The sequence below is a fragment of the Mytilus trossulus genome, chromosome 14 (genome assembly GCF_036588685.1).
Source record: "Mytilus trossulus isolate FHL-02 chromosome 14, PNRI_Mtr1.1.1.hap1, whole genome shotgun sequence".
Lineage (NCBI taxonomy): Eukaryota > Metazoa > Mollusca > Bivalvia > Mytilida > Mytilidae > Mytilus > Mytilus trossulus.
The window spans coordinates 76,392,995-76,413,425 of NC_086386.1; the positions used below are offsets into that span (position 1 = coordinate 76,392,995).

At 31.1% G+C, this 20,431-nt stretch overlaps 1 protein-coding gene across 1 annotated transcript; it reads right to left on the minus strand.

Annotated features, from left to right (window-relative positions):
- Positions 1–1,797: 1,797 nt before the first annotated feature.
- Positions 1,798–19,087, minus strand: LOC134698077 (transient receptor potential cation channel subfamily M member-like 2). Its single transcript, XM_063560368.1, has 10 exons — positions 18,938–19,087; positions 17,395–17,614; positions 11,521–11,758; positions 9,435–9,573; positions 7,576–7,654; positions 5,842–6,011; positions 5,246–5,377; positions 4,859–4,993; positions 2,419–2,559; positions 1,798–1,863 (listed from the first exon to the last, which is right to left on the minus strand). The coding sequence occupies exons 1-10, from the start codon at positions 19,085–19,087 to the stop codon at positions 1,798–1,800; spliced, it is 1,470 nt and encodes a 489-aa protein (XP_063416438.1).
- Between the last annotated feature and the right edge of the window lie 1,344 nt (positions 19,088–20,431).

Sequence of the window (20,431 nt, forward strand, 5' to 3'; positions counted from 1 at the left end):
ACATGCAAAATGTGAAACACGTCTCTCTTTGCAGAAATCTAGAAAGCTCACAAATTCATACATAATAAACAAGACGCTCATTTGTGATGATTTAGTAAATTTAGTAAATTTTAATTAACACATATTGTGGATAGATCAGTGATTTTAGATAGCCTTTCGATATCGTCATTATCATGATCATTATTTGAAATCAGTTGGCAACAAAAAAGTTTCTTAAAGTTGTTGTTTAATTTCCGATCCAATTTCATTGTTTGAATTTCAAGATTGAACATTTACGTCATATATGTTCGTCACTATTCGTGGAGTACTTTGCTGTCGTGTATGAAAGATATTTGTTGTTATTCTTTGGTTAACATATTACTCCCGTACTACAATTCATTTATGAGTTTCTCTGAGCAGAGTATTCTTGCGTTTGTTGAACTGAATTTATATCACGTAGAAATTTATCAACATTGTCATATACGTGGAAGGTAGGATTAGCCATAACACTAGGTTTAAACAATCGTTCTTTTTTCTGCTAAAATGTCCTGTACCAAGTCATGAATATTGCAGTTGTGAACAAATAGTCCGTTTATATGTATGTTTGTGTCAATTTTTGTTGCACTATATACAGGGTTGTTTCGTTGTTTTCATCTTATGGTTGGTGTGTTCCCTTCGATTTGAGTTTGTAGCTTGGATGTTCATCCTCTCAATTTTGTACTTTTAAACACTATTTTACTGCCATCTCTATTTGTACCGGTTCTATTAGGCATCATTATAAATACTACTCTCATAACATTTTGTACAAAATATCTAAATAGATATTGTTGTATGCGACGACGACGGCGATATATAAAACATAATTTAGAGCTGTTAAAGAATTTACCGTTTGGCTAAGTTTGTCCCTTTCATTCTGTTCATCCTTTTGCTAGAATTGTTTAAAAAGAAAAAAAAGTAAACTGAATTGATAGTTCTCTTATATTTGTGTCATCTGTCATATTCGCCAAACACATTTATACAGAGACCTAACATAATAAATTTATAAACAAAACAAAAAAATGTACAATGAACATGAAATTATTAAACACAAGAGTACGTATTGTAAACATGAATATCGTATACAACATGTACCGGATTGCATGTTAAGTATTTATATGTCTTCTAATGCTTAAGATATTGAATAAAAACATATAAACTAATGAAAACACATGGAAAATATGTCGATATATTTGAACCATCTACATTTTGTTGTATTTTTCAAATAAAAAGTGAATTAATTGAGGTAAATGTGTGTGTGATCAATCTTTATTGTGCCTAATAGAAAAATATAACAAAACGACCCTCAATATACATGATATATAAGACATGAAAAGTGTGTATTAGGCACGCACACACACACATGTATACATACACATATTCATGTAAATTGAATCAAAGCATTATAAATTTTAAAGCCACTCACCTTGGTGTTTTTTTCAGTTTTTTTACTTGTTTTCTTCCAATGCTACAAGTAATGCAGAGAAAAGACTATAGACATATTGAAGATTGTAGGTTTTTCTTAACAGTTATATGAAAGATTTATTTGCTTCAACTTTTTTTATACTGAAAAATCTTATTATTAAGGTTTTAGATATATTGTGAATAAACTTAAAACTCTGGCAAAAAGTCTGGACTATGCCTTTGTTTTTATTGATCGTATAACATTATATCCATATCTATTTGATAAAAGAAAAACATTGCATAGAAATAGCTTGTAAAATATTATCCTCACTTGACTTTACCTGATCAATAAGCTCTATTGATAAGTCATCTTTGCTTTCATAAATGCACCTTTACCTGATCAATAAGCTCTATTGCTAAGTCATCTTTGCTTTCATAAATGCACTGAAATAAATATTTTAAATATACACATTCATTTATATTTGTCTATTTAAAAAGGCAGCAAAACAAATACATAATATCAACGAAAAATATGTGTTTCATATTAACTATAAACATTTATTTCTATAAAAAATATATTCAACAATATTAATTTATTTCCATTTTTTTATTCATTTGTTGTCAACCATCCAACAAAAGGGGAGACAATTCAGACACTATGTGAGACAACTCTGATAAAGTAATTTTCATTAAAGAAAGAGCTGTAAATTGATATATTTAACACAATTACGGTAACCCCTTTTTTCTTATCTGAATGCATAACTTCTGATTTTATCTCAACATTTTTCGTTGTTTTATTTTCTTCTCACAAATTTGAATTTTCCATGCATTTATTATCTTTAGAAAATCTGTTAATTATTCACCATCTATGGTCAGCAAAATGTCCATGTAACTATACTTTATTATATTTCAGGAAAAATAATTAAAACACGATTTTGACAAATCTAACAAATGAGACCTAACGTCCACCAAAACGAGTTACTTAAACAATAAACTTACCCTCCTGTATAAATCTGGTATATAACCGAGTACAAACATTTTCATACTTTCTATTCTTTCCATTACCAACATTACAAAGTCCGTTCTGTTGTCCACAAGCGATGACTGGAAAAGGTGTGAGACACCGTCTTTTTGGTATTCCTGGTATAAAATATAACATTTTTCAACTAATGCAATGATTATTTCGTCTATTATTTGATTTAACTCTAAAGAAATTAAATTATATTTTTAAAGTCACATCACTTTTAATTTCTAATATGTTGCCATTTGATCTAGCTTTCAGTGCATGTTTTTTTTTCCACAAGGCATTTCCGATATAATATTATAAATTATTGAACAATAGTATGTGATAATGGCTATGATATGTTTGAGGTTCATTTTGAAGTAATGTTTGGAATAATAACCGTAATACGAACACGAACTGACAATACCATGGCAATGAAATCGATTGATATCAAAAGACATGCAGCAGTATATGAAACCAACTAAGCACTAATCAATATGAAACGCATAAAGCATCGGGGATGACCGATATTCCTTAAAAATTGAAATCCATATGATGTGACAGTCGGCGTATTGCTAAAAAATGACATGTATAAGTTGATTAGGCATCATGCATTATAGTTGTGGTTCACAGTTAGACCTAATCGAATGTGTATAATTCGCTATCAAAGGCTTATGAATAAATATGCCATACGAGCGTATAGTCTACAAAAGACTCATCAGAGAAGCTCAGATCAAAATATTTAGAAAGCCAAACAAGTACTAAATTGAGAAACATTGATGACTCAAAATTCCTAAAAATTGTACCAAATACGGCTAAAGTTATAAATGCCTAGGATAAGGAAATTCTTATTATTTCGAATAGTTCATACTTTCAAAAACAGGCAATTTATAAAAATTATTATATAATTGATATTCCTGTATAAACCGGTCTTTACATTTTCTAATTTGATACTTGCTGAGTTGTCATTTTAATGTTAAATATCATTTATTTACCAATGTCGAATTTTTGGTTCGTTTTTTATCGATGCATATTGTTATTATCAGTAACAATTGCATTTGTGAGTTTTGAAAAGGTTTACAATCATTTTATTATTAATTACAAAAAGGAATTTGGTGATTTTTTTTGGGATTTTTTCGTAATCCTCATATTCATGTTTTGTTACAGCTGTAAAAGGTATAAATACTTTAAAATATATGTAGCTTGTATAAAACGTATATTGTTGCTTTTAATGGAAACATTCATTTTCAATTTTAATATAAAAATCAAGATAACACACTTTTTGTACCTATTTTATGTTTTTCTCAAATATGTTATGATAGTATGATACTAAACCCCTAACGGGAAGGATTATGCCTGATTTTCATATGATGAAATCATAATCTTTCAATAAGTTTAATTGAAGTCTGGAGCTGGCATGTCAGTGAACTTCTAGTAGTCTGTTGTTATTTATGTATAATTGTCATTCGTTTATTTTCTTTGGTTACATCTTCTGACATCAGATTCGGACTTCTCTTGAATTGAATTTTAAATGTGCGAATTGTTATGCGTTTACTTTTCTACATTGGCTACAGATATAGGGGGAGGGTTGAGATCTCATAAACATGTTTAACCACGCCGCATTTTTGCGCCTGTCCCAAGTCATGAGCCTCTGGCCTTCGTTAGTCTTGTATTATTTTAATTTTAGTCTCTTGTGTACAATTTAGAAATTAGTATGGCGTTCATTATCAATGAACTAGTATATATTTGTTTAGGGGCCAGCTGGAGGACGCCTCCGGGTGCGGGAGTTTCTTCCTACATTGAAGACCTGTTGGTGACCTTCTGTTGTTATTTTTCTATGGTCGAGTTGTTGTCTCTTTGACACATTCCCCATTTCCATTCTCAATTTTGTAAACGTTTTGTATCAACAGCCCAGTGGTCATCACTGTTTTGCTTACGTATCATTTAAGATGAATTTGTTTTTTTCCAATATGGCTAAACATCGTTTATATAATATAAATCCTAATTAAGTATTCAATAATATATTGAATATTGTACGCTTACAATTTGCAGACCAATACCCTTTTGGGTTTTTTTCTTGAATGGGAAGGGTTGTAAGATGTTTGTCTGATGTATGTGCCGATAATATAATATATATTTGGTAAAACAATGTCCAAGGCGTCGGAGTTAAGGTTGTAGTGCGTACAAACATTTTAACGCTGCCTTTTTCTATGTGTAAGAAAGAGAAAAACAGTGGTATTCATGAGTTGCTGTCTCCGTGTTCATTACAGAACTAATTTAAGTCTAGATAATGATCAGTAGTTCTATACGTTGTCATGCCGTTAGTTGAATGATATCTAATAGGAAACATATCAACTCATTTTGTTTTAAAAACTGTCAAACATCTGAATTAACAGAAAACTTATGACTATGCAAATAGGTTTTTATTGAACTCACATTTACGATTTCTGCTATTATTGTCTTTAACTCCCAATAGTGCTCACAAAAATCTGTATTATTTAAACTATAAATCAAAGTTGTAAAAGATTCTGATACATCTGTGAAGTATTTTGCCTTGTTTTTTTCATTGAACTGTAAATATATATATTTTAGACATCAATTACCACAAAGACTGTTCATGATACATTTCATGATAACTTATGTATTTTGGTAGGCTTATAACTCTGAATATAGTGATTTATTTTTAAATCTTATCAACGTAACTGCTACTTCTTTTAGTTAATTGAAGTCTCATTTATTTCGTCCATATTTTGATTATTTTTCTGTTCTTGCAAACTTCAGTTTTACATACATATTTAAAACATAACATTTAATTAGAAATACCTTTAAAAAATTGCCTTTGAATTGCCGTGATAGATTTCCATCAAAGAAACAAGAAGTATACTTCTGATTCACTTTTCGAATTATTAATTGGATTGATCCTTCTAATTTTCTCATCCTTTGTGTATTAAGTGACTGCAAATGAAATAAAAATAATCAAATCTTTAATCGTTGGCATCTCAGAATGAATACTGGCATTACTTCTTGAATACAGATAATAGAAATCAGTAAAACGAATTCCTTGTCTTCATGCACAAAACTATTTAGAAACTAACCTATGATTACGTGGTAAAAGTAACAAAATTATCAAAACCAGAGACAAAAAAGTGTTTTTCTAGAGATGTAAAACAAGACAATTATAATACTTCATCGTTTAGTCATTAATTACAGTTTAGTGGTGGCGTAGGATACGATTTACCTTAATTTGTATTTAATTTCAACTTTTTTCGTTTTTAATCCTTTCAATGTGTTCTATTATGTAAATGTTTTCAAATAAATTAATTTCTATTGAGAAATATAATGATTATTTGTATTTCTTTTAATCTAAATTAATCATATGCTCATTGTTTAAAAAGAAGCTGTTATAACATTTTATTAACCTGTAAATCAATAAGTTGCTTTCGGTTTTCGGCTACAAAGATATCGTTTTCAGCGATGTCACATCTTTTCCACTTTTCCACAAGTTTCAGTTGTGTTTTAACTGCTTCAGTTTTGAGATCTCTTTTGTTTGTCGGTTCTGTTTGATTTCTGATGTTTCTTTCATAGAAGCCTATCAAAAGCCAAGACATAAATTTAGTTGAATGTGTAAGTCTATCTGGCATTCTTAACAGCTACATTACGCTAATTATATTTCATTTCGATTTGGTGTAATATATTCTGATACGTGTGCCTAACTCTACATTCTCTTTGTTTGATATTTGATGTCACGAAACTTATTTAAAATGATCCACAAATTATATAAATTGTATATAGAAGATCTCCATCAGTGTACATTACACTTACAGAAATCGACAGACTGATTAATAATAGTTAAACCGAAAATCCTTATTAAAATATGTGTGCTTCTACTTTCCTGTAATATTGAAAAATTGATTACATAATATTTGCATCTCGTTTCTTTCTTATTGATTTTAAATCCCAAATTATTAATCAAGTTTGTTTGATAAAAGTACTGATATATATGTAAGGTCTGCAATCAAAACAATTTCACAATCAATGAAAAAGCGCTTTCACTGTTATTCACATCCTAAAAAGTAAATAAAAATTAGCACGTTAGAGTGTGTGCTTGCTGATGCCGGAGGATTTTGTTTAAGAATTGAATGTTTCTTTTTGTAATTTTATTGGCGTGTAAAAGCGTTGATCGAAGTACATTTTGTTTGAAACGCAGTAACGCTCCATTCTAAAAATGTGCGCACGGTCAACGCTTTTACAACCGTATGAAGTTACAATAAGAAGCATTCAATACTTAATTACATTTTTTAGCTAGGATCATGAAAACACGATTTTTATCAAGTTTTATTCAAATTACCTGTGCACTTTTTTGTTGGACCACGTATCATCATGAATGCTAAATTTTATTTTGTTATGAAATGGACTAAGGAATAACCCGATATTGTAGTGCAGCCAATTAGAATAACGTATTATAATGAAACATTGGCACTCACACCACATCTTCCTATATCTATCTAATGTAATTATTAATTGAAGGCGTTGTAACAGTAACAGTGCACGTGTAACTACACCATATACATATTTTGACAATAAATTTCTTTATAAAAGAGACCAAAATAGATGAAAATCCTAAATATGATGCAAACATCGAGGAGCTCAGAAAATGAAAAAGGACCAACAAATAAGAAAACTGTCTAAATAAAAAAAATGGCATGCATTTGAGAAGCGACTTTGTTGTTGTTCCTCTATTGGGGAAACTCAATGCTACACATTTAAAGTTAAGATGTAGATAAACCGACACATAGGGATAAATAACCAAAAAGGGCATAACATAGCCATATATAGTTGAGGTCAACTTTGCCTGAAATAGATTGTTTGCAAAAAGGGAAAGGGGCGAACGAGACAAGAGGAAAATTTAATTCACATGTCGAAAATAAATAGAAATCGCCATTGCGAAAAAAAAAAAAGGACCAATAAACAAACATTAGTATACAAAACACAATACAAAAATCTAAAGACTGAACAACAAGAACCCCACCAAAACTATGGTTAATAATTATATCAGTTTGGGATTCGTGTGGTTGCTAAACGTTTTTAAAATGTGTTGTTGGATGTGCGGCGTATAAGGATTGTTTAGCGAAATGGTCATTTGTAATGATTACCTTTGTATGTGTCGAACAAAGCATTCTGAATAAACTCGTCTACTTTTGCAGTTTTGTCCTCCAGCGAATATATATTAATCTACAAATTTAAAACAAAGATAATCTACAATTTATGGTTGAATTATTTTAAAAGAAATATGAAGGGACTTCTAAAATCTTATCAATGAACAATGTATTTAAAACATGTTTTTAATTATATGGCAACGACACGAAGAATTAAGTCTTCTTTTACTTCACAAAATAAGCAGAATACATGATCCGTGTTTACCTCACCTGTTCAGGATTACTTTTAACAGTTTAATGTATCTTAATATTTACTATACACCACACACCGTTTTGTCATTCCCAGGTTTGTGTGTTTGTTGTATATGTTTGTTTTTCTTGAGATTTAACACAGTGATTACTTTTCTACCGAGTATGTCTGTCTTGTTCACGCATTGTTGTAAAACTAACGAAATTTTATGCATCTGTCATAAACATGAGAGGTTTAGTGCTATACAACCAGGTTCAATCCACCATTTTCTACATTTGAAAATGCCTGTATGTGTTTTGTCCTTTGATTTTGCCATTCGATTAGGGACTTTCCGTTTGAATTTTCCACGGAGTTCCGTATTTTTCTGATTTTTTTTTCTTTTAAGTGTCAGAGAGACTTTTAATACTCGATATATCAAATTCATTTTGACATTACTTCATTACACAGTAACCTTTTGACCAAATCGACATTCGTTGTTGATACTTGTTACGGTTTCCGACGATAAGCATGGACTTAACTTTCATTTGTAGAATATTATTATTTCTTGTGAACAAAGTATTTAAAACAAAGGACCATCAGAAACGGTTAACGAGTTACGATACAAACTCACATTTATCCTTTGTCGAAATAAGGATGTGCGTAGGCCATGTTAATGATTTTTGTCAGATGTTCGGACCCTTTGATTTTATTTTCTATGACACAGAGTAAAATATTCTACCAAATAGCACCCCTTTTTCATTACATATAGGACTGCAATACTTTTTTTAAAAGTAGGCAGATTTTTTTAATTCAGATCCGAACAATTGACAGAAACCATTAACGTGGCCTATGCAAAAAGTAAAATTACAAAAATACTAAACTCTGATCGAGCAAAAATCTAAAGGGAAAAATCCTAATCTAACGGCAAAATCAAAAGCGAAAACATACTTAACAAAACGACAACTACTGTCATATTCCTGATTTATTACATTCAAATCGTTATGTAGAAAATGGTGGAAATAAATCTGGATGTATAGCAAGTCGTAAGGCATTCCATTATATTGATAACGATGTTTGGACATAAAAAACAGACATAATAGATGCAAGTGTCAAACATAGGGGTACAACAGTCAATATGGTGTTATTATTTCAATCACTTAAAATAAATATACAAACAGACACTCACCATGGCACAATAAAACAATGAAGGGTTGTAGAGTCCAGAGTCATAAGTGAGAAACAAGGCAATTAAACAAAGCTTGTGATCAATTGAAATAGTACACGGAAATTATCATTGAATAATAACACAATGACGGGATGTATGAGTTAGGTGCAATGATTTATCACATTTTTCAATCTTAAAATATTTTTTTTCCGAATGTCTAAATACTATCATACCTGTCTATTTTTACACTGGTATCAATAAAGTTACATTTATCTCTTACATTTGGAAATTTGGTTGTGTCACAACTAAAAAGGTATTGTGTTTTTCAAAGATCTGTAATATTATTTATCAAACCTCGAATTAAAAATTTGATTCTCATTATCAGAAATGAATCTGAATGTAGTTCATATAACGTTGAAATGCGGGGTATTTTTTCATCGTATTAGTCAAAAAAAAGTTTACCAATTTCGGTTTCTTCAGACATAACGTAGCCATCTCTATTGCCTCTGCCATTTTGGAGTCATCTTCAAAGCATTTTTTTATCAATTCTTGTATGTTTTCAACTGAGTCTGAAAGATTCTCTAAGCCACAGTTGCCGTTTCTATACAAAAGGAATATATATCATTATATCTAAGTTTTCGTATGTCGTTTTGGAAAATGTATTGCTACTAGTACCAAAGAAATTTCACAACACCTGCTAATTCTTATATTCGGTATTTTCTTTTCTTGTGTGTCATTTATGGCGAATCGCACCAAATGTTTTATGCATTTAACTGATATGGTATTTCTTTATTTTAAAATAAATGATGTTTGTTCAACGCTAATGAAAACAGCTGAAAAGGGTCGAACAAATATTCGAATGCGGCCTATAGCAACCAACAATCAATCAATCAATCGAACAAATATTCCCTTGAATAGTACAGCTGTTCATGATGTGATGTTGTAGAAAATAAATCTTATATCTCATCGCAGTAAAAACATCTAGTTTTATATATATATATATATATATATATATATGCAGTTATTACATCTCAACTGTCACATCCTTTGGAAATCTAAAGTTGTGCCATTTCACATCGTAAATAACTATTTTTATTTTTGGCATATTTCTGTAGTCTTTGCGGTGTGTTTGGAAATTTTAAAATTGTTCCAGCGTTCGCTTAAATTGTATAAATCAAGATTTTGATAGAGTCTCAATTTGAATTGACAAGATTCATTTGACATCGTGCTATTATTGAAGAAGGATATCTGCTATCCGAAATATCTAATATTTGTATATTTTATAGTTATTTTATGGTTATGTTGTACCCTTTTTGACTTGTTATATATATAGATATAGATATATATATATATACAACTCGTCTAAACATCAACCCAACAATGTTAGATCTGTAAATTTGCTTTCGCAAATTTTTGGTTCTTCCCTCGCCGGGATTCGAACCGATGCTACTGTGATATCGTGACACCATATCGCCTGCATTGCAGCCGTCCCACTAGACCCCACGACCACCTGGGCTCTCAAAAAAGAGCTTTCGGGGGCCATGTGTTACCTTTCCACGTCTATATATATCGTGTGTTTTCCAAATCTTCTGTTTATTTTGAGTTCATTTGATGTTTCTATAGAATATGTTTTTGGAAACGTCTGTTAACATGGTCACTACAGGAATGAAAAGGAGGTGACCATTTGATCGGTTTATTTCCTTCGCTGGTTGTTTTCTTATATGCAATTAAATGGCATGTGAAGTTCTGCATGTAGCACTGTACAGTATGAAAGTGTTCTCATGTCAAGTACATGGATTTCTTCATTTGTCAAACAAATAAAAAATTCTGCACAATTTTATTAAATGTACCAATCAAATCAAAACTATAGGGGAAAAGCAATGGGGAAAGTACACCTACTTGTAAAAATAGTAGGTCAATATTATTACAATTCACAAAAGGTATTGTTTAGTCTTATTTTCGTCACATTCCAGTCGAAAATTAAGACTATTAGGATAGTACTTAATTAGGTCTTCATTTTACTTGGTCCAATTGTCATTGTATGCCGTGACTATGTGCTAGATTAAATGTTAACATATAACGCACTTGTGTTTTCTTTTTTTATTGCGTTACGATATTTTTTATTGAATGTGTCATGGTGATATGATTACAGTTTTTTTTTTTAAGTTGGATCAGTCATAATTCGATTCTAAAAGCTCCAAAATAAATAATACAAGTGAAACTGCTAATCGAAAATTGTTTTCAGTTATTCAAAATCAGAAAGGTTCATATAGAATATTTGAAATGTTATTTAGTATGGCATTATACAGACAACTAAAAACTATTGATGAAGAAATAGTTAAAAATCTTAATACTAGTAGATTGTGTGCTATGATCATAATAGACAGAAAATCAATTTTACAAATAATATTGTAAGTATAATGACACGGAGTCGACGAGACATAAGAAAACAATACTGGTTGGAATGCACCTTCCTGAAAATCATAAAAAGGTATTTATAAATCAGATTTGACATGAAAAAAATCTACACAACAAAACATGTAGATACTTAGAATTGTGTTGATAGCAAGTTGACAGGAAATCTGCTGCTCCACCTGACCCTTTTATTAGCACTACAGGGTTGTCATTTTTCAGTACACTCCAAGCTGTTTTCATTGCACCAATATCTCCTTCAATTACTACCAAGACAACGGGCAATATTAAGTTTGTATCAGGCTTGGAGTCTTTTCTTCTTTTGTGATTATTTGTAGTTTTAATCCCTTCATTGATTTTGTCAGTCTTGATATCTACAAAAACAGAAAAATTTAAGACAGAAATAACAAATTTGTATACACAAACATAATCAACATCTTCGATTCAGAATAAATTTTTTTGAATGAACAATCAAAATTATATGGCATTAACCGTATTAACCATGCTATATCCGTGTTAATTAGGTTCAAGAGACTACATTTTAAACTTTTGTATGAGAGGATTGCCATATGATTTTCAGCGGTGGGGATAAGAAAATTAATCATCTAGTAGGAGTTCAACATAAGTAATTATGACAAAGGCAGGATGGGAAAGTAAATTCTGCCACATAAAATGCAGGAAATAATAATGTGAACTCTTTTTTTTCTAGTTTGAATATATGTATAAAACAATAAACATTAAATTATTCATGAAACTTGTGCACCTCTAGTAAATATCAGGATATATACATGATTGTTTTCAAATCTTGCCGTCGGAAGGTTCAGTAGCATAACCCTTAGCATTGTAACATCAAGAAATAATATCCCATTTCAGGTCAGCAAGGAGTGAGTTGTGGGACAAAACAACGGATATTTCAGACGGTGTTGGGTAGGTCAAATTGATATTTCTAAATGACTACATTGAATTAACTAAAAACTGTTGAAATGAATGTATGTATTGTTTGGTTGTTATTCATAGTTATTGTCTCAACATCCGTTTCAATTTCTAAAGGTGTTAACCCTGATTGTATATGGCTAGCAGCTAGAATTGCATCTTACATTTATACTGAATAAATGACCCTATCATTTGATTCTTCCAGTTGTTTCCTATTTCATGTAATACTAATAATCGATTTTTAAAACGTTTTTGATGTATTCTAGACATTCGATTTTATACAATTAGTACTTTCTACAAATCAGGCTGATTTACTGAACACAAGGAAGTTAATTCTTTCAAAATCATGTTTTAAATAAAATAAAAATCAAATACATCTTCTAAATTTTATTCATTTTCAGGTTAGGCTATATGCTAACACATGTTTGTTTCTTAGAGTATTCTCATATCAGATAGTTCTTTGGAATTGAAATAATTGATACTATTGAACGTAAAATTTGACGTACAAAAATGTATGATTGTTGATCTTATAATTCTAAGCGATGGACGATCGAAATGTAATATTTTAGACGTAATTATTCTTAATTTACGGAGGTGTAAAACGTGTTATAGTTCCGGTTTTTCTTTTTCTCTCCTAGATATCTGACTTGTGTTAATGAAACGATATGAATTTGTAGAAATAACTTGGGCATATAACAGTTTCAAGCCAGGTAAATAATTGCTATTTTGCAAAGACGGTTTCAAGTTTCATCTTTCAATAATGTATATACATTTCTCTTATTTGTATTATCTCATTGGAGATACTTGAATCAAAAGTATCTAATATGTTTTTGGATGATATGATAATACATTTGAATATGCATGTGAAGTTAGCAGCAGGTCCCTTATCCCATATTCGATATTCGATATTCAATATCCAACCGGATGCTAGCTCAGGGCCCTCCGTAAACATAGAAGACAGGATGTCTTCCATGATTCCTTTAAGTTACGTCTGTATCTACCTTTTGACTTACTGTCTGTCAGATATGTGGCACATTGAGTGATCATGGAACTCTCGTCATTGTCTTGTCCCTTTGTCCTGGAATTTTGACAATTTTTCGTTGAAAATAGACAATCTAAATCCTCCGTAGATGTCGAAGATGACAATTTTGTTTGTACAGAGTCTATGACTTCCTCGAATGCTATGGTCATTGAAAATCCAGGGGGTTCCATCGTCATTTCAGCGTTTTCCGGTAGGTTTTCGCAATACATTTTTTGGGGGATGGCTTTCCATAAATATTTATATTTATATTTCTAATTGTTTCTAGAGTGATCGGTTCTTGTTTTCGTATCAATTTTTAATTGTATATAACATTAAATTATTGATGTCGTTTTTATATAAAACCCTATATTACTATTCTTTCTACAGTGAAAGATGGGCTTCAAAAATATTGTGATGAGATATATTCTACCAGTGGTGTTGACCAGATGTGGATTCTCAAAAATTATAATTATTACTACTGTTTAATCTTCGATCACACTATTTGCATTTTTGCAGCAGCATAAATACTTTGAATTTTCTTCGCCTCACTCTACTATACCCCATGCTCAGTTGAAAGATTGACTTCACCATCTCATTTAATTTTCTATAAAAATGAGAATCGTAGATGTTGTTTCATGTAATAATTATTAATATTTTGTAAAGAACCACACTAAATCTACCTAAAAACACACTAAAGATGATATTGCAAAAATGCTGGACCTTTTGATCGACAATAAAGTTTGTGAGTTTGGAGGATTCATATCTCAACAGACAGTCGATAATCAAGTGAGTACTTATTGTGCACCCCTACTTGCCGATTTGTTTTTGTACTTGTATGAAGCAGAATTCATTCAAAACCTTCTAATAGACAAACAGAAAAAGCACCGTGCGAAACTCTTTTTTTTAATTTCCGATATATTGATGATGTCCTATCATTTAATAACCCATATTTCAGCCAATACTTGCAAATCATATATCCCAGTGAACTTGAAATAAGAGATACTACTTATATTAGAAGGACTGCTTATACCTTGATATTAATTTTCCTCAATATTGACATAGATGGGCGACTTCACACGAAAATCTATGATAAATAAAATAAACGGTACGATTCCAACTTCCCAATGATCAATTTCTAATTACTCAGCAGTAACATACCCTCTGCCCCTTTGGATGTTGTGTACTTATCTCAATTGATACGTTATCATCGTGTATGGTCACACTATACGGACTGTATATACAGGAGAGTGCTGCTTTTGTAGAAACTGCTCTAGCAAAGTTTTGAAGAGGACAGATAAAAAAAATGACACTCCGTAAATTTTAAGGACACCATCACGAATTGGTTGATCCATACGATTGATCTTTTTCCAAAATAACTATGGACATTTTTACCACGTGTTAGATAGTGGTTGCTCATTACGTCGTCTGATCTTTTTATTACTGAACGTGACGTATTCCCGATTGTGACTGTTTTGCTGAGTGTGGATTCGCTTTGCTATAAGACGTGTCATGGTACTTTTCCCTCCCAAATTCATTAATTTAGTTTTGAAGTTACATTTGTAATTGTCATCGGATTTTGTCACATGTCTTAACGTTTGTAGTTTTAAAAAAAATTCTGTTGTATTTGTGTGTTATGGTATTGATAATTAATCATCTAGTTCATTTATTAGATTTTAGTTTGGATCAACGGTTCGTTACACGATATATTTGGTTTATATTTCGATTCAAAAGAAACACCGACATAGCTAGATAATACAATTAGTTATCTAATTACTACTACAATTTGATACTGATTAGTATTGTAATTTTCACTGTTATTAATAAATGTTAGATAAGTCATATAAATCTAATTTTGAATTTCATCCAAATTCTTTCTTAGTTTTTGGAACTCGTTTTAGAAATTCAAATGTGAGGTCATTTTGTACTTTGGCTAACAAGGCTGTATTGTTTTGTAATGTATTCTTTGTTTTCCGTGGCTAGTCAACACTTCATATCAATCATGTTTATCTATTATATAGTCATTTTATAAAATTTGAATTATTCTTAATAATGAGGATGTTCTTGTCTCATGCAGATTTTCCTGACCGTATTGGTCACAACTTTTTGGAAATTTTGGTCCTCGGTAATATCTTTGTACTTATTTTGGCTTTCAAACTTGTTGCGTGTGAGCGTCACTGGTTAATCTTGTGTGGACGTGGCGCGCACCTGGCGTATTAAAATGTTAACCTGGTACCTTTTGTTGGCTGTTATTCGTTTGTTTTCTGTCCAATAATTTTTCCCAAATATTTGTAATGTAGTCCTGGCATGTTATGTTGTGATTTTAATGTTATAATTAACATTGTCATTACAGCGGGAGGTTTGACGTTCACAAAACCAGGTTTAACCCACATTTTTTTCCAAATACCCTGTACCAAGTAGGAAAAATGGCCATTGTTATATTGTAGTTTGTTTCTGTGTTTGTTACATTTTAATGTTGTTTTTCTGCTGTGTCGTAGTTCTCTTATATTTGATACGTTTCCCACAGTTTTAGTTAGTAATTCGGATTCGTTTTTATGCCCTACCTACGATAGTAGAGGGGCATGGATGTTTTTTTTTTTTGGTCTGTGCCTCCGTCTGTCCGTCCGTCCGTTCATTCGTTCGTCCGTCCGTTTGTCCGCTTCAGGTTAAAGCTTTTGGTCAAGGTAGTTTTTGAAGAAGTCTAATCAACTTGAAACTTAGTACACATGTTACCCGTGATATCATTATCATATTAATGCCAAATTAAAGTTTTCACCCCAATATCACAGTCCATAGAACATAGAAAATGATAGGGTTGAAGTTCAGGTTAAAGTTATGGTAAAAGTGTTTGGTCAAGGTAGTTTTTTGATAAAGTTGAAGTCACATCAATTTGAAATCTAGTTCACATGTTCCCTATGATATGATCTTTCTAATTTAACTCCAACTTAAAGTTTTAACCCAATTTCACGGTCCACGGAACATAGAAAATGAAAGTGTGGAATTAAGGTTAAAGTTTTTGGTCGAGGTAGTTTTTGATGAAGTTGAAGTCACATCAGTTTGAAACTTAGTACACATGTTCTCTATGATATTATCTTTCTTATTTTAATTCAAAATTAAAGTTTTGACCCCGATTTTATGGACCACTGAACATAGAAAATGATAGTGCGAAGTTCAAGTTAAAGTTTTGGTTAAAGTTTTTGGTCAAGGTAGTTTTTTGATGAAGTTGAAGTCACACCAATTTGAGACTTAATACACATGTTCCCTATGATATGATCTTTCTAATTTCAGTTCCAAATTAAAGTTTTAACCCCAATTTCACGGTCCACTGAACATGAAAAATGAAAGTGCGAGTGGGGTATCCGTGTACTATGGACACATTCTTGATTTTCAACTAAATGTGAATATCAAACTGACTGCTAGAAGCCGGTTGGATGTTGAATATTGAATATCTTATAACGAACAGGCTGCTAACTTCACATACAGCATTTGAATGGGCACTTGTATTTTCAAATAACTTAAGAATGCCTTGACGTTAAGTGCACATAATGTTATTGCATTTACATTAAAGATATACAATCAATATACACAAGTATGTCGAACTATCGACAGTAAACATTCAGTGCATGTTCAACGAACTGTAATTATGAAATGCAGCATCATAAAAAGGCAAATTATTTATTTGAGCATATGATATTCATGTCAAATTTATTTACATTTACAAAGCTAAAACACCTTTGCTGGCTAAGTTTTTTAATTATTAATTCTAATCAAATTCAAAGCAGTAGGAAGACGAGTAATATTAACACAACAATGACAATTTGCTTCTCAATGTGCATATTCTTGCAAGGTGAATTGTTAGAATAGATATAGGAAGATGTGGTGTGAGTGCCAATGAGACAACTCTCCATCCAAATAACAATTTAAAAATTAAACCATTATAGGTTAAAGTACGGCCTTCAACACGGAGTCTGGTTTCTTTTTGATGCAAATGGTTCTCAACCTGTCTTGTTATTTCTTTTATATTTTATTTATTGATAAATATATGGATTGAAAACTTACCTGCATCTTTGATATTCCGTAAGAAACTTTCGAAAGCATTTCTACATTGGGATGACGCATTACGTCCGATATGTTTTCTGCTCGAATCTTCTAGGAAAATAAACTGAGTATGATTTGGATCCAATGTTTCCTTTGTTGACTTGACAGGAATTGTAGTCGTAGTAATGGGCTCTTTTTCATATTCTGTCAAAATCTTTACAGATTTTGTGGTGTCTTTTATCTAATAAAACAAAACAGTTGCGTGTACGGTTTCTTACGTTATTGGTCTTCAATATAAAAAAATATTATTATTTCCTATTAAAATTTATCTAAAAAGTATCTGCGCCAAAAAAAAACTGAAGTTTCAGGGAAATTTTTCAATTTATATATTTTATTTTGGAGAACCTTCATTTCTTTTCTTTTTTTTCAACCTATTTTAGAAAAAGAAGATGGAACTGCATTTGGTACAACTTAGGAATAGATATAAGTAATGTTTAACGTTTGTACTTATACGTACAACAGGAACAACTTATTGAAAAAATCGTGCAAAGTAAGATGCAATAAAACTTTTTAAAACACATCAGTTAAAGCATACGGTGAAAGTTATTTTATTCGTAGGGTACCAGTATTTGTTGTTTTCGTTGAAGGCTTTATCCAAGAATTTAAGTGTTCATTGCAATATTACAACTGTTGTCCCAATCAGGCCTAGAAATATCCCCCGTAGGCTTGACTGTACGAATAAGGGCATATAATCTCGAGAAATTATTGAATATCAGCAAACTAGAAATGAACTAGCCATATATGCATAGCATATTGTGTTGCACAATTTAAATTGTTAAATAACTAATATTGTACGATTTTCAACAGTTTAATTATAATTGTTTTGAAAGATGCATTTTTGTTTGATATCCGTTGCGGATATATAAAGATAAAGTGTTTATTTTATCTCCTCAAAATTCCTTCGCGAAAAAGAATATAAATTTTGTATTGAGCTAACTTTCTCATTTCATAAGAATAAATTCAAAGTACATTTGACATAAAATTGAGAATGGAAATGGGGAATCTGACATGATACAACAATTGACCAATGACCAAACAACAGCCTAAAGCTGTCCATGGCTCTTCAATACAGAGAGAAAATCCCTCACCCTGAGGCGTGTCTCATCTGGCCCCTAAACAAAAATACCCGATTTATTTTCTTCTTCCGTTAATTAAAATGCAAGAACTTAAAAACTCACAAATATGTAAGCCTCTGGCCTTTGTTAGTCTTGAATTATTTTTACTTTTAGTTTCTTGTGTATAATTTGGAGTTCATAGTATGACGTTCATTGTCACTGAACTACATGTAGTATATATATGTGTGTTTAGGGGCCAGCTGAAGGACGACTGCGGGTGGGGAAATTTCTCAACAAATAAAAGATCTGATTTTCTTTTCTGAATATGAATCCCCCCTATACTATTGTTTGTTAGCTCCTCTTTATTTTACTTTATAAAATGCAAATATCTTTATATTTCTTTACAGTTTGTGTTTGATATTTTTATCCAATATACTCTACGTATTTACATCGTCTAATACTCTCTTTGTCATAATTCCAACTATTGGAATATTATAGGTTGTCAAAGTGACATGGTCATTTACAGCGTCTTTAATAAATTGTACTACTCCGGATTCTGTACCACACGTTACAACCCAAGATCCTACAAAACAATACATTGTACAATAAAAGTCTACAGTTCCAGATAATGTGTTTTTTGAAATGCTGTATGTCTTTTCGTTTTTGGTTTTTTTTACATGTCATTGACAGGTTCTTTAAACTATGAGTAAGTATCTCTATTAAGTATCTAAATTGTTGGAATACGTATCTTGAAATTGTGTAAGTACTTATAAGACAAATATAAGGCAACATTAGGTTATTGATTTTCCGGAATGCATTGAAAATCAAACAAACAAAGAGAAAAAAAACAAATGACACCCCATATACCCTAAGCAGAGCTCGAGCGAATGTGTCAACATTGTACATATAGTATACGTTATCGGGTACGTTGGAGTCAAATTAAGATCTAGGTTTATTCAAACAAAAGGAAAACTTTAATAAATCAGTACTTAGGTAATGAGCAGACGACTATCTAAACGTCTTGAGATTTTAACCAACTTAGTAAAAGTCGTCAATCGATGTATTTGGTTTTGTAATCAATATGGATAAGATATTTAAGATTATCTTACTATCAATACCATGCACTTAAACGCACATGAATACCATACTCTAAATCTTAAAAGCTAAACATATGGATCACTATATGTAATGATTTTCAGTGTTAAAAATGTGTAGATATGGTGTGATTGACAATTAGACAGATTTACATCAAACTTCAAACAAAGTGGATTTGAGCAATTAATGGTCCCATACGTTCTAAACAAAAGATAAAATATTCATATCATTCTTCCGGCTATCAGAGGCCCCGACATGCAAAATGTGAATCAATTCACATGAAAAAAGCAACAACCTAATTAATAACAAACTAATCTACGAAAATCAAATAAACCACACATGAACCAATTACAACCACTAAACAGCTGTATATAATTTCAGATCTGAAAGTACCCAAAGTTTGTAAAAGCTAAATAAATTCCGAGAAAAAAACATTATGACAAGCATGTATCTAAGATTAGAATAACAACCTGTACACATCCAGCATTTAGTATAAAGACGTCATCAACTGTCAAAGAAAAACCTGACACTGTTCAATTCCAAATCATAGGTATCCACATCTGCCGTGCAAATACATTGTTCATTTAAAACTAAATTACAAGTTCCTCTTAATAGAGGTTTCTCAAAATCTTACAAACGAACGAAAATCGCCCTAACTTGACGTAACTTGCCGTAACGAGAAAAGAGGGAGCAGTAATTTATCCTATAATTTTAGCTGTGCTCTTCTTCCATTTGAAATGTCTTTTACGTGTAAAATATGCATGCTTGATTTTTTTAAACCATTCTGAATCAAATACATATTATATTTATTTGATATTATATAATATCATTATATACAATTTACTGTT

Bases quoted from the DNA above. Each gene is read 5' to 3' on its own strand.
- LOC134698077 (XM_063560368.1), bottom strand. From the start codon at position 19,087: ATGTATTGTTTTGTAGGATCTTGGGTTGTAACGTGTGGTACAGAATCC. The intron at 17,615-18,937 runs GTAAATACGTAG...TTGTTTTATTAG, and splicing joins CAAAGAGAGTATTAGACGAT to ATAAAAGACACCACAAAATC. The intron at 6,012-7,575 runs GTAATCATTACA...GGCTTTTGATAG, and splicing joins TTTGTTCGACACATACAAAG to GCTTCTATGAAAGAAACATC.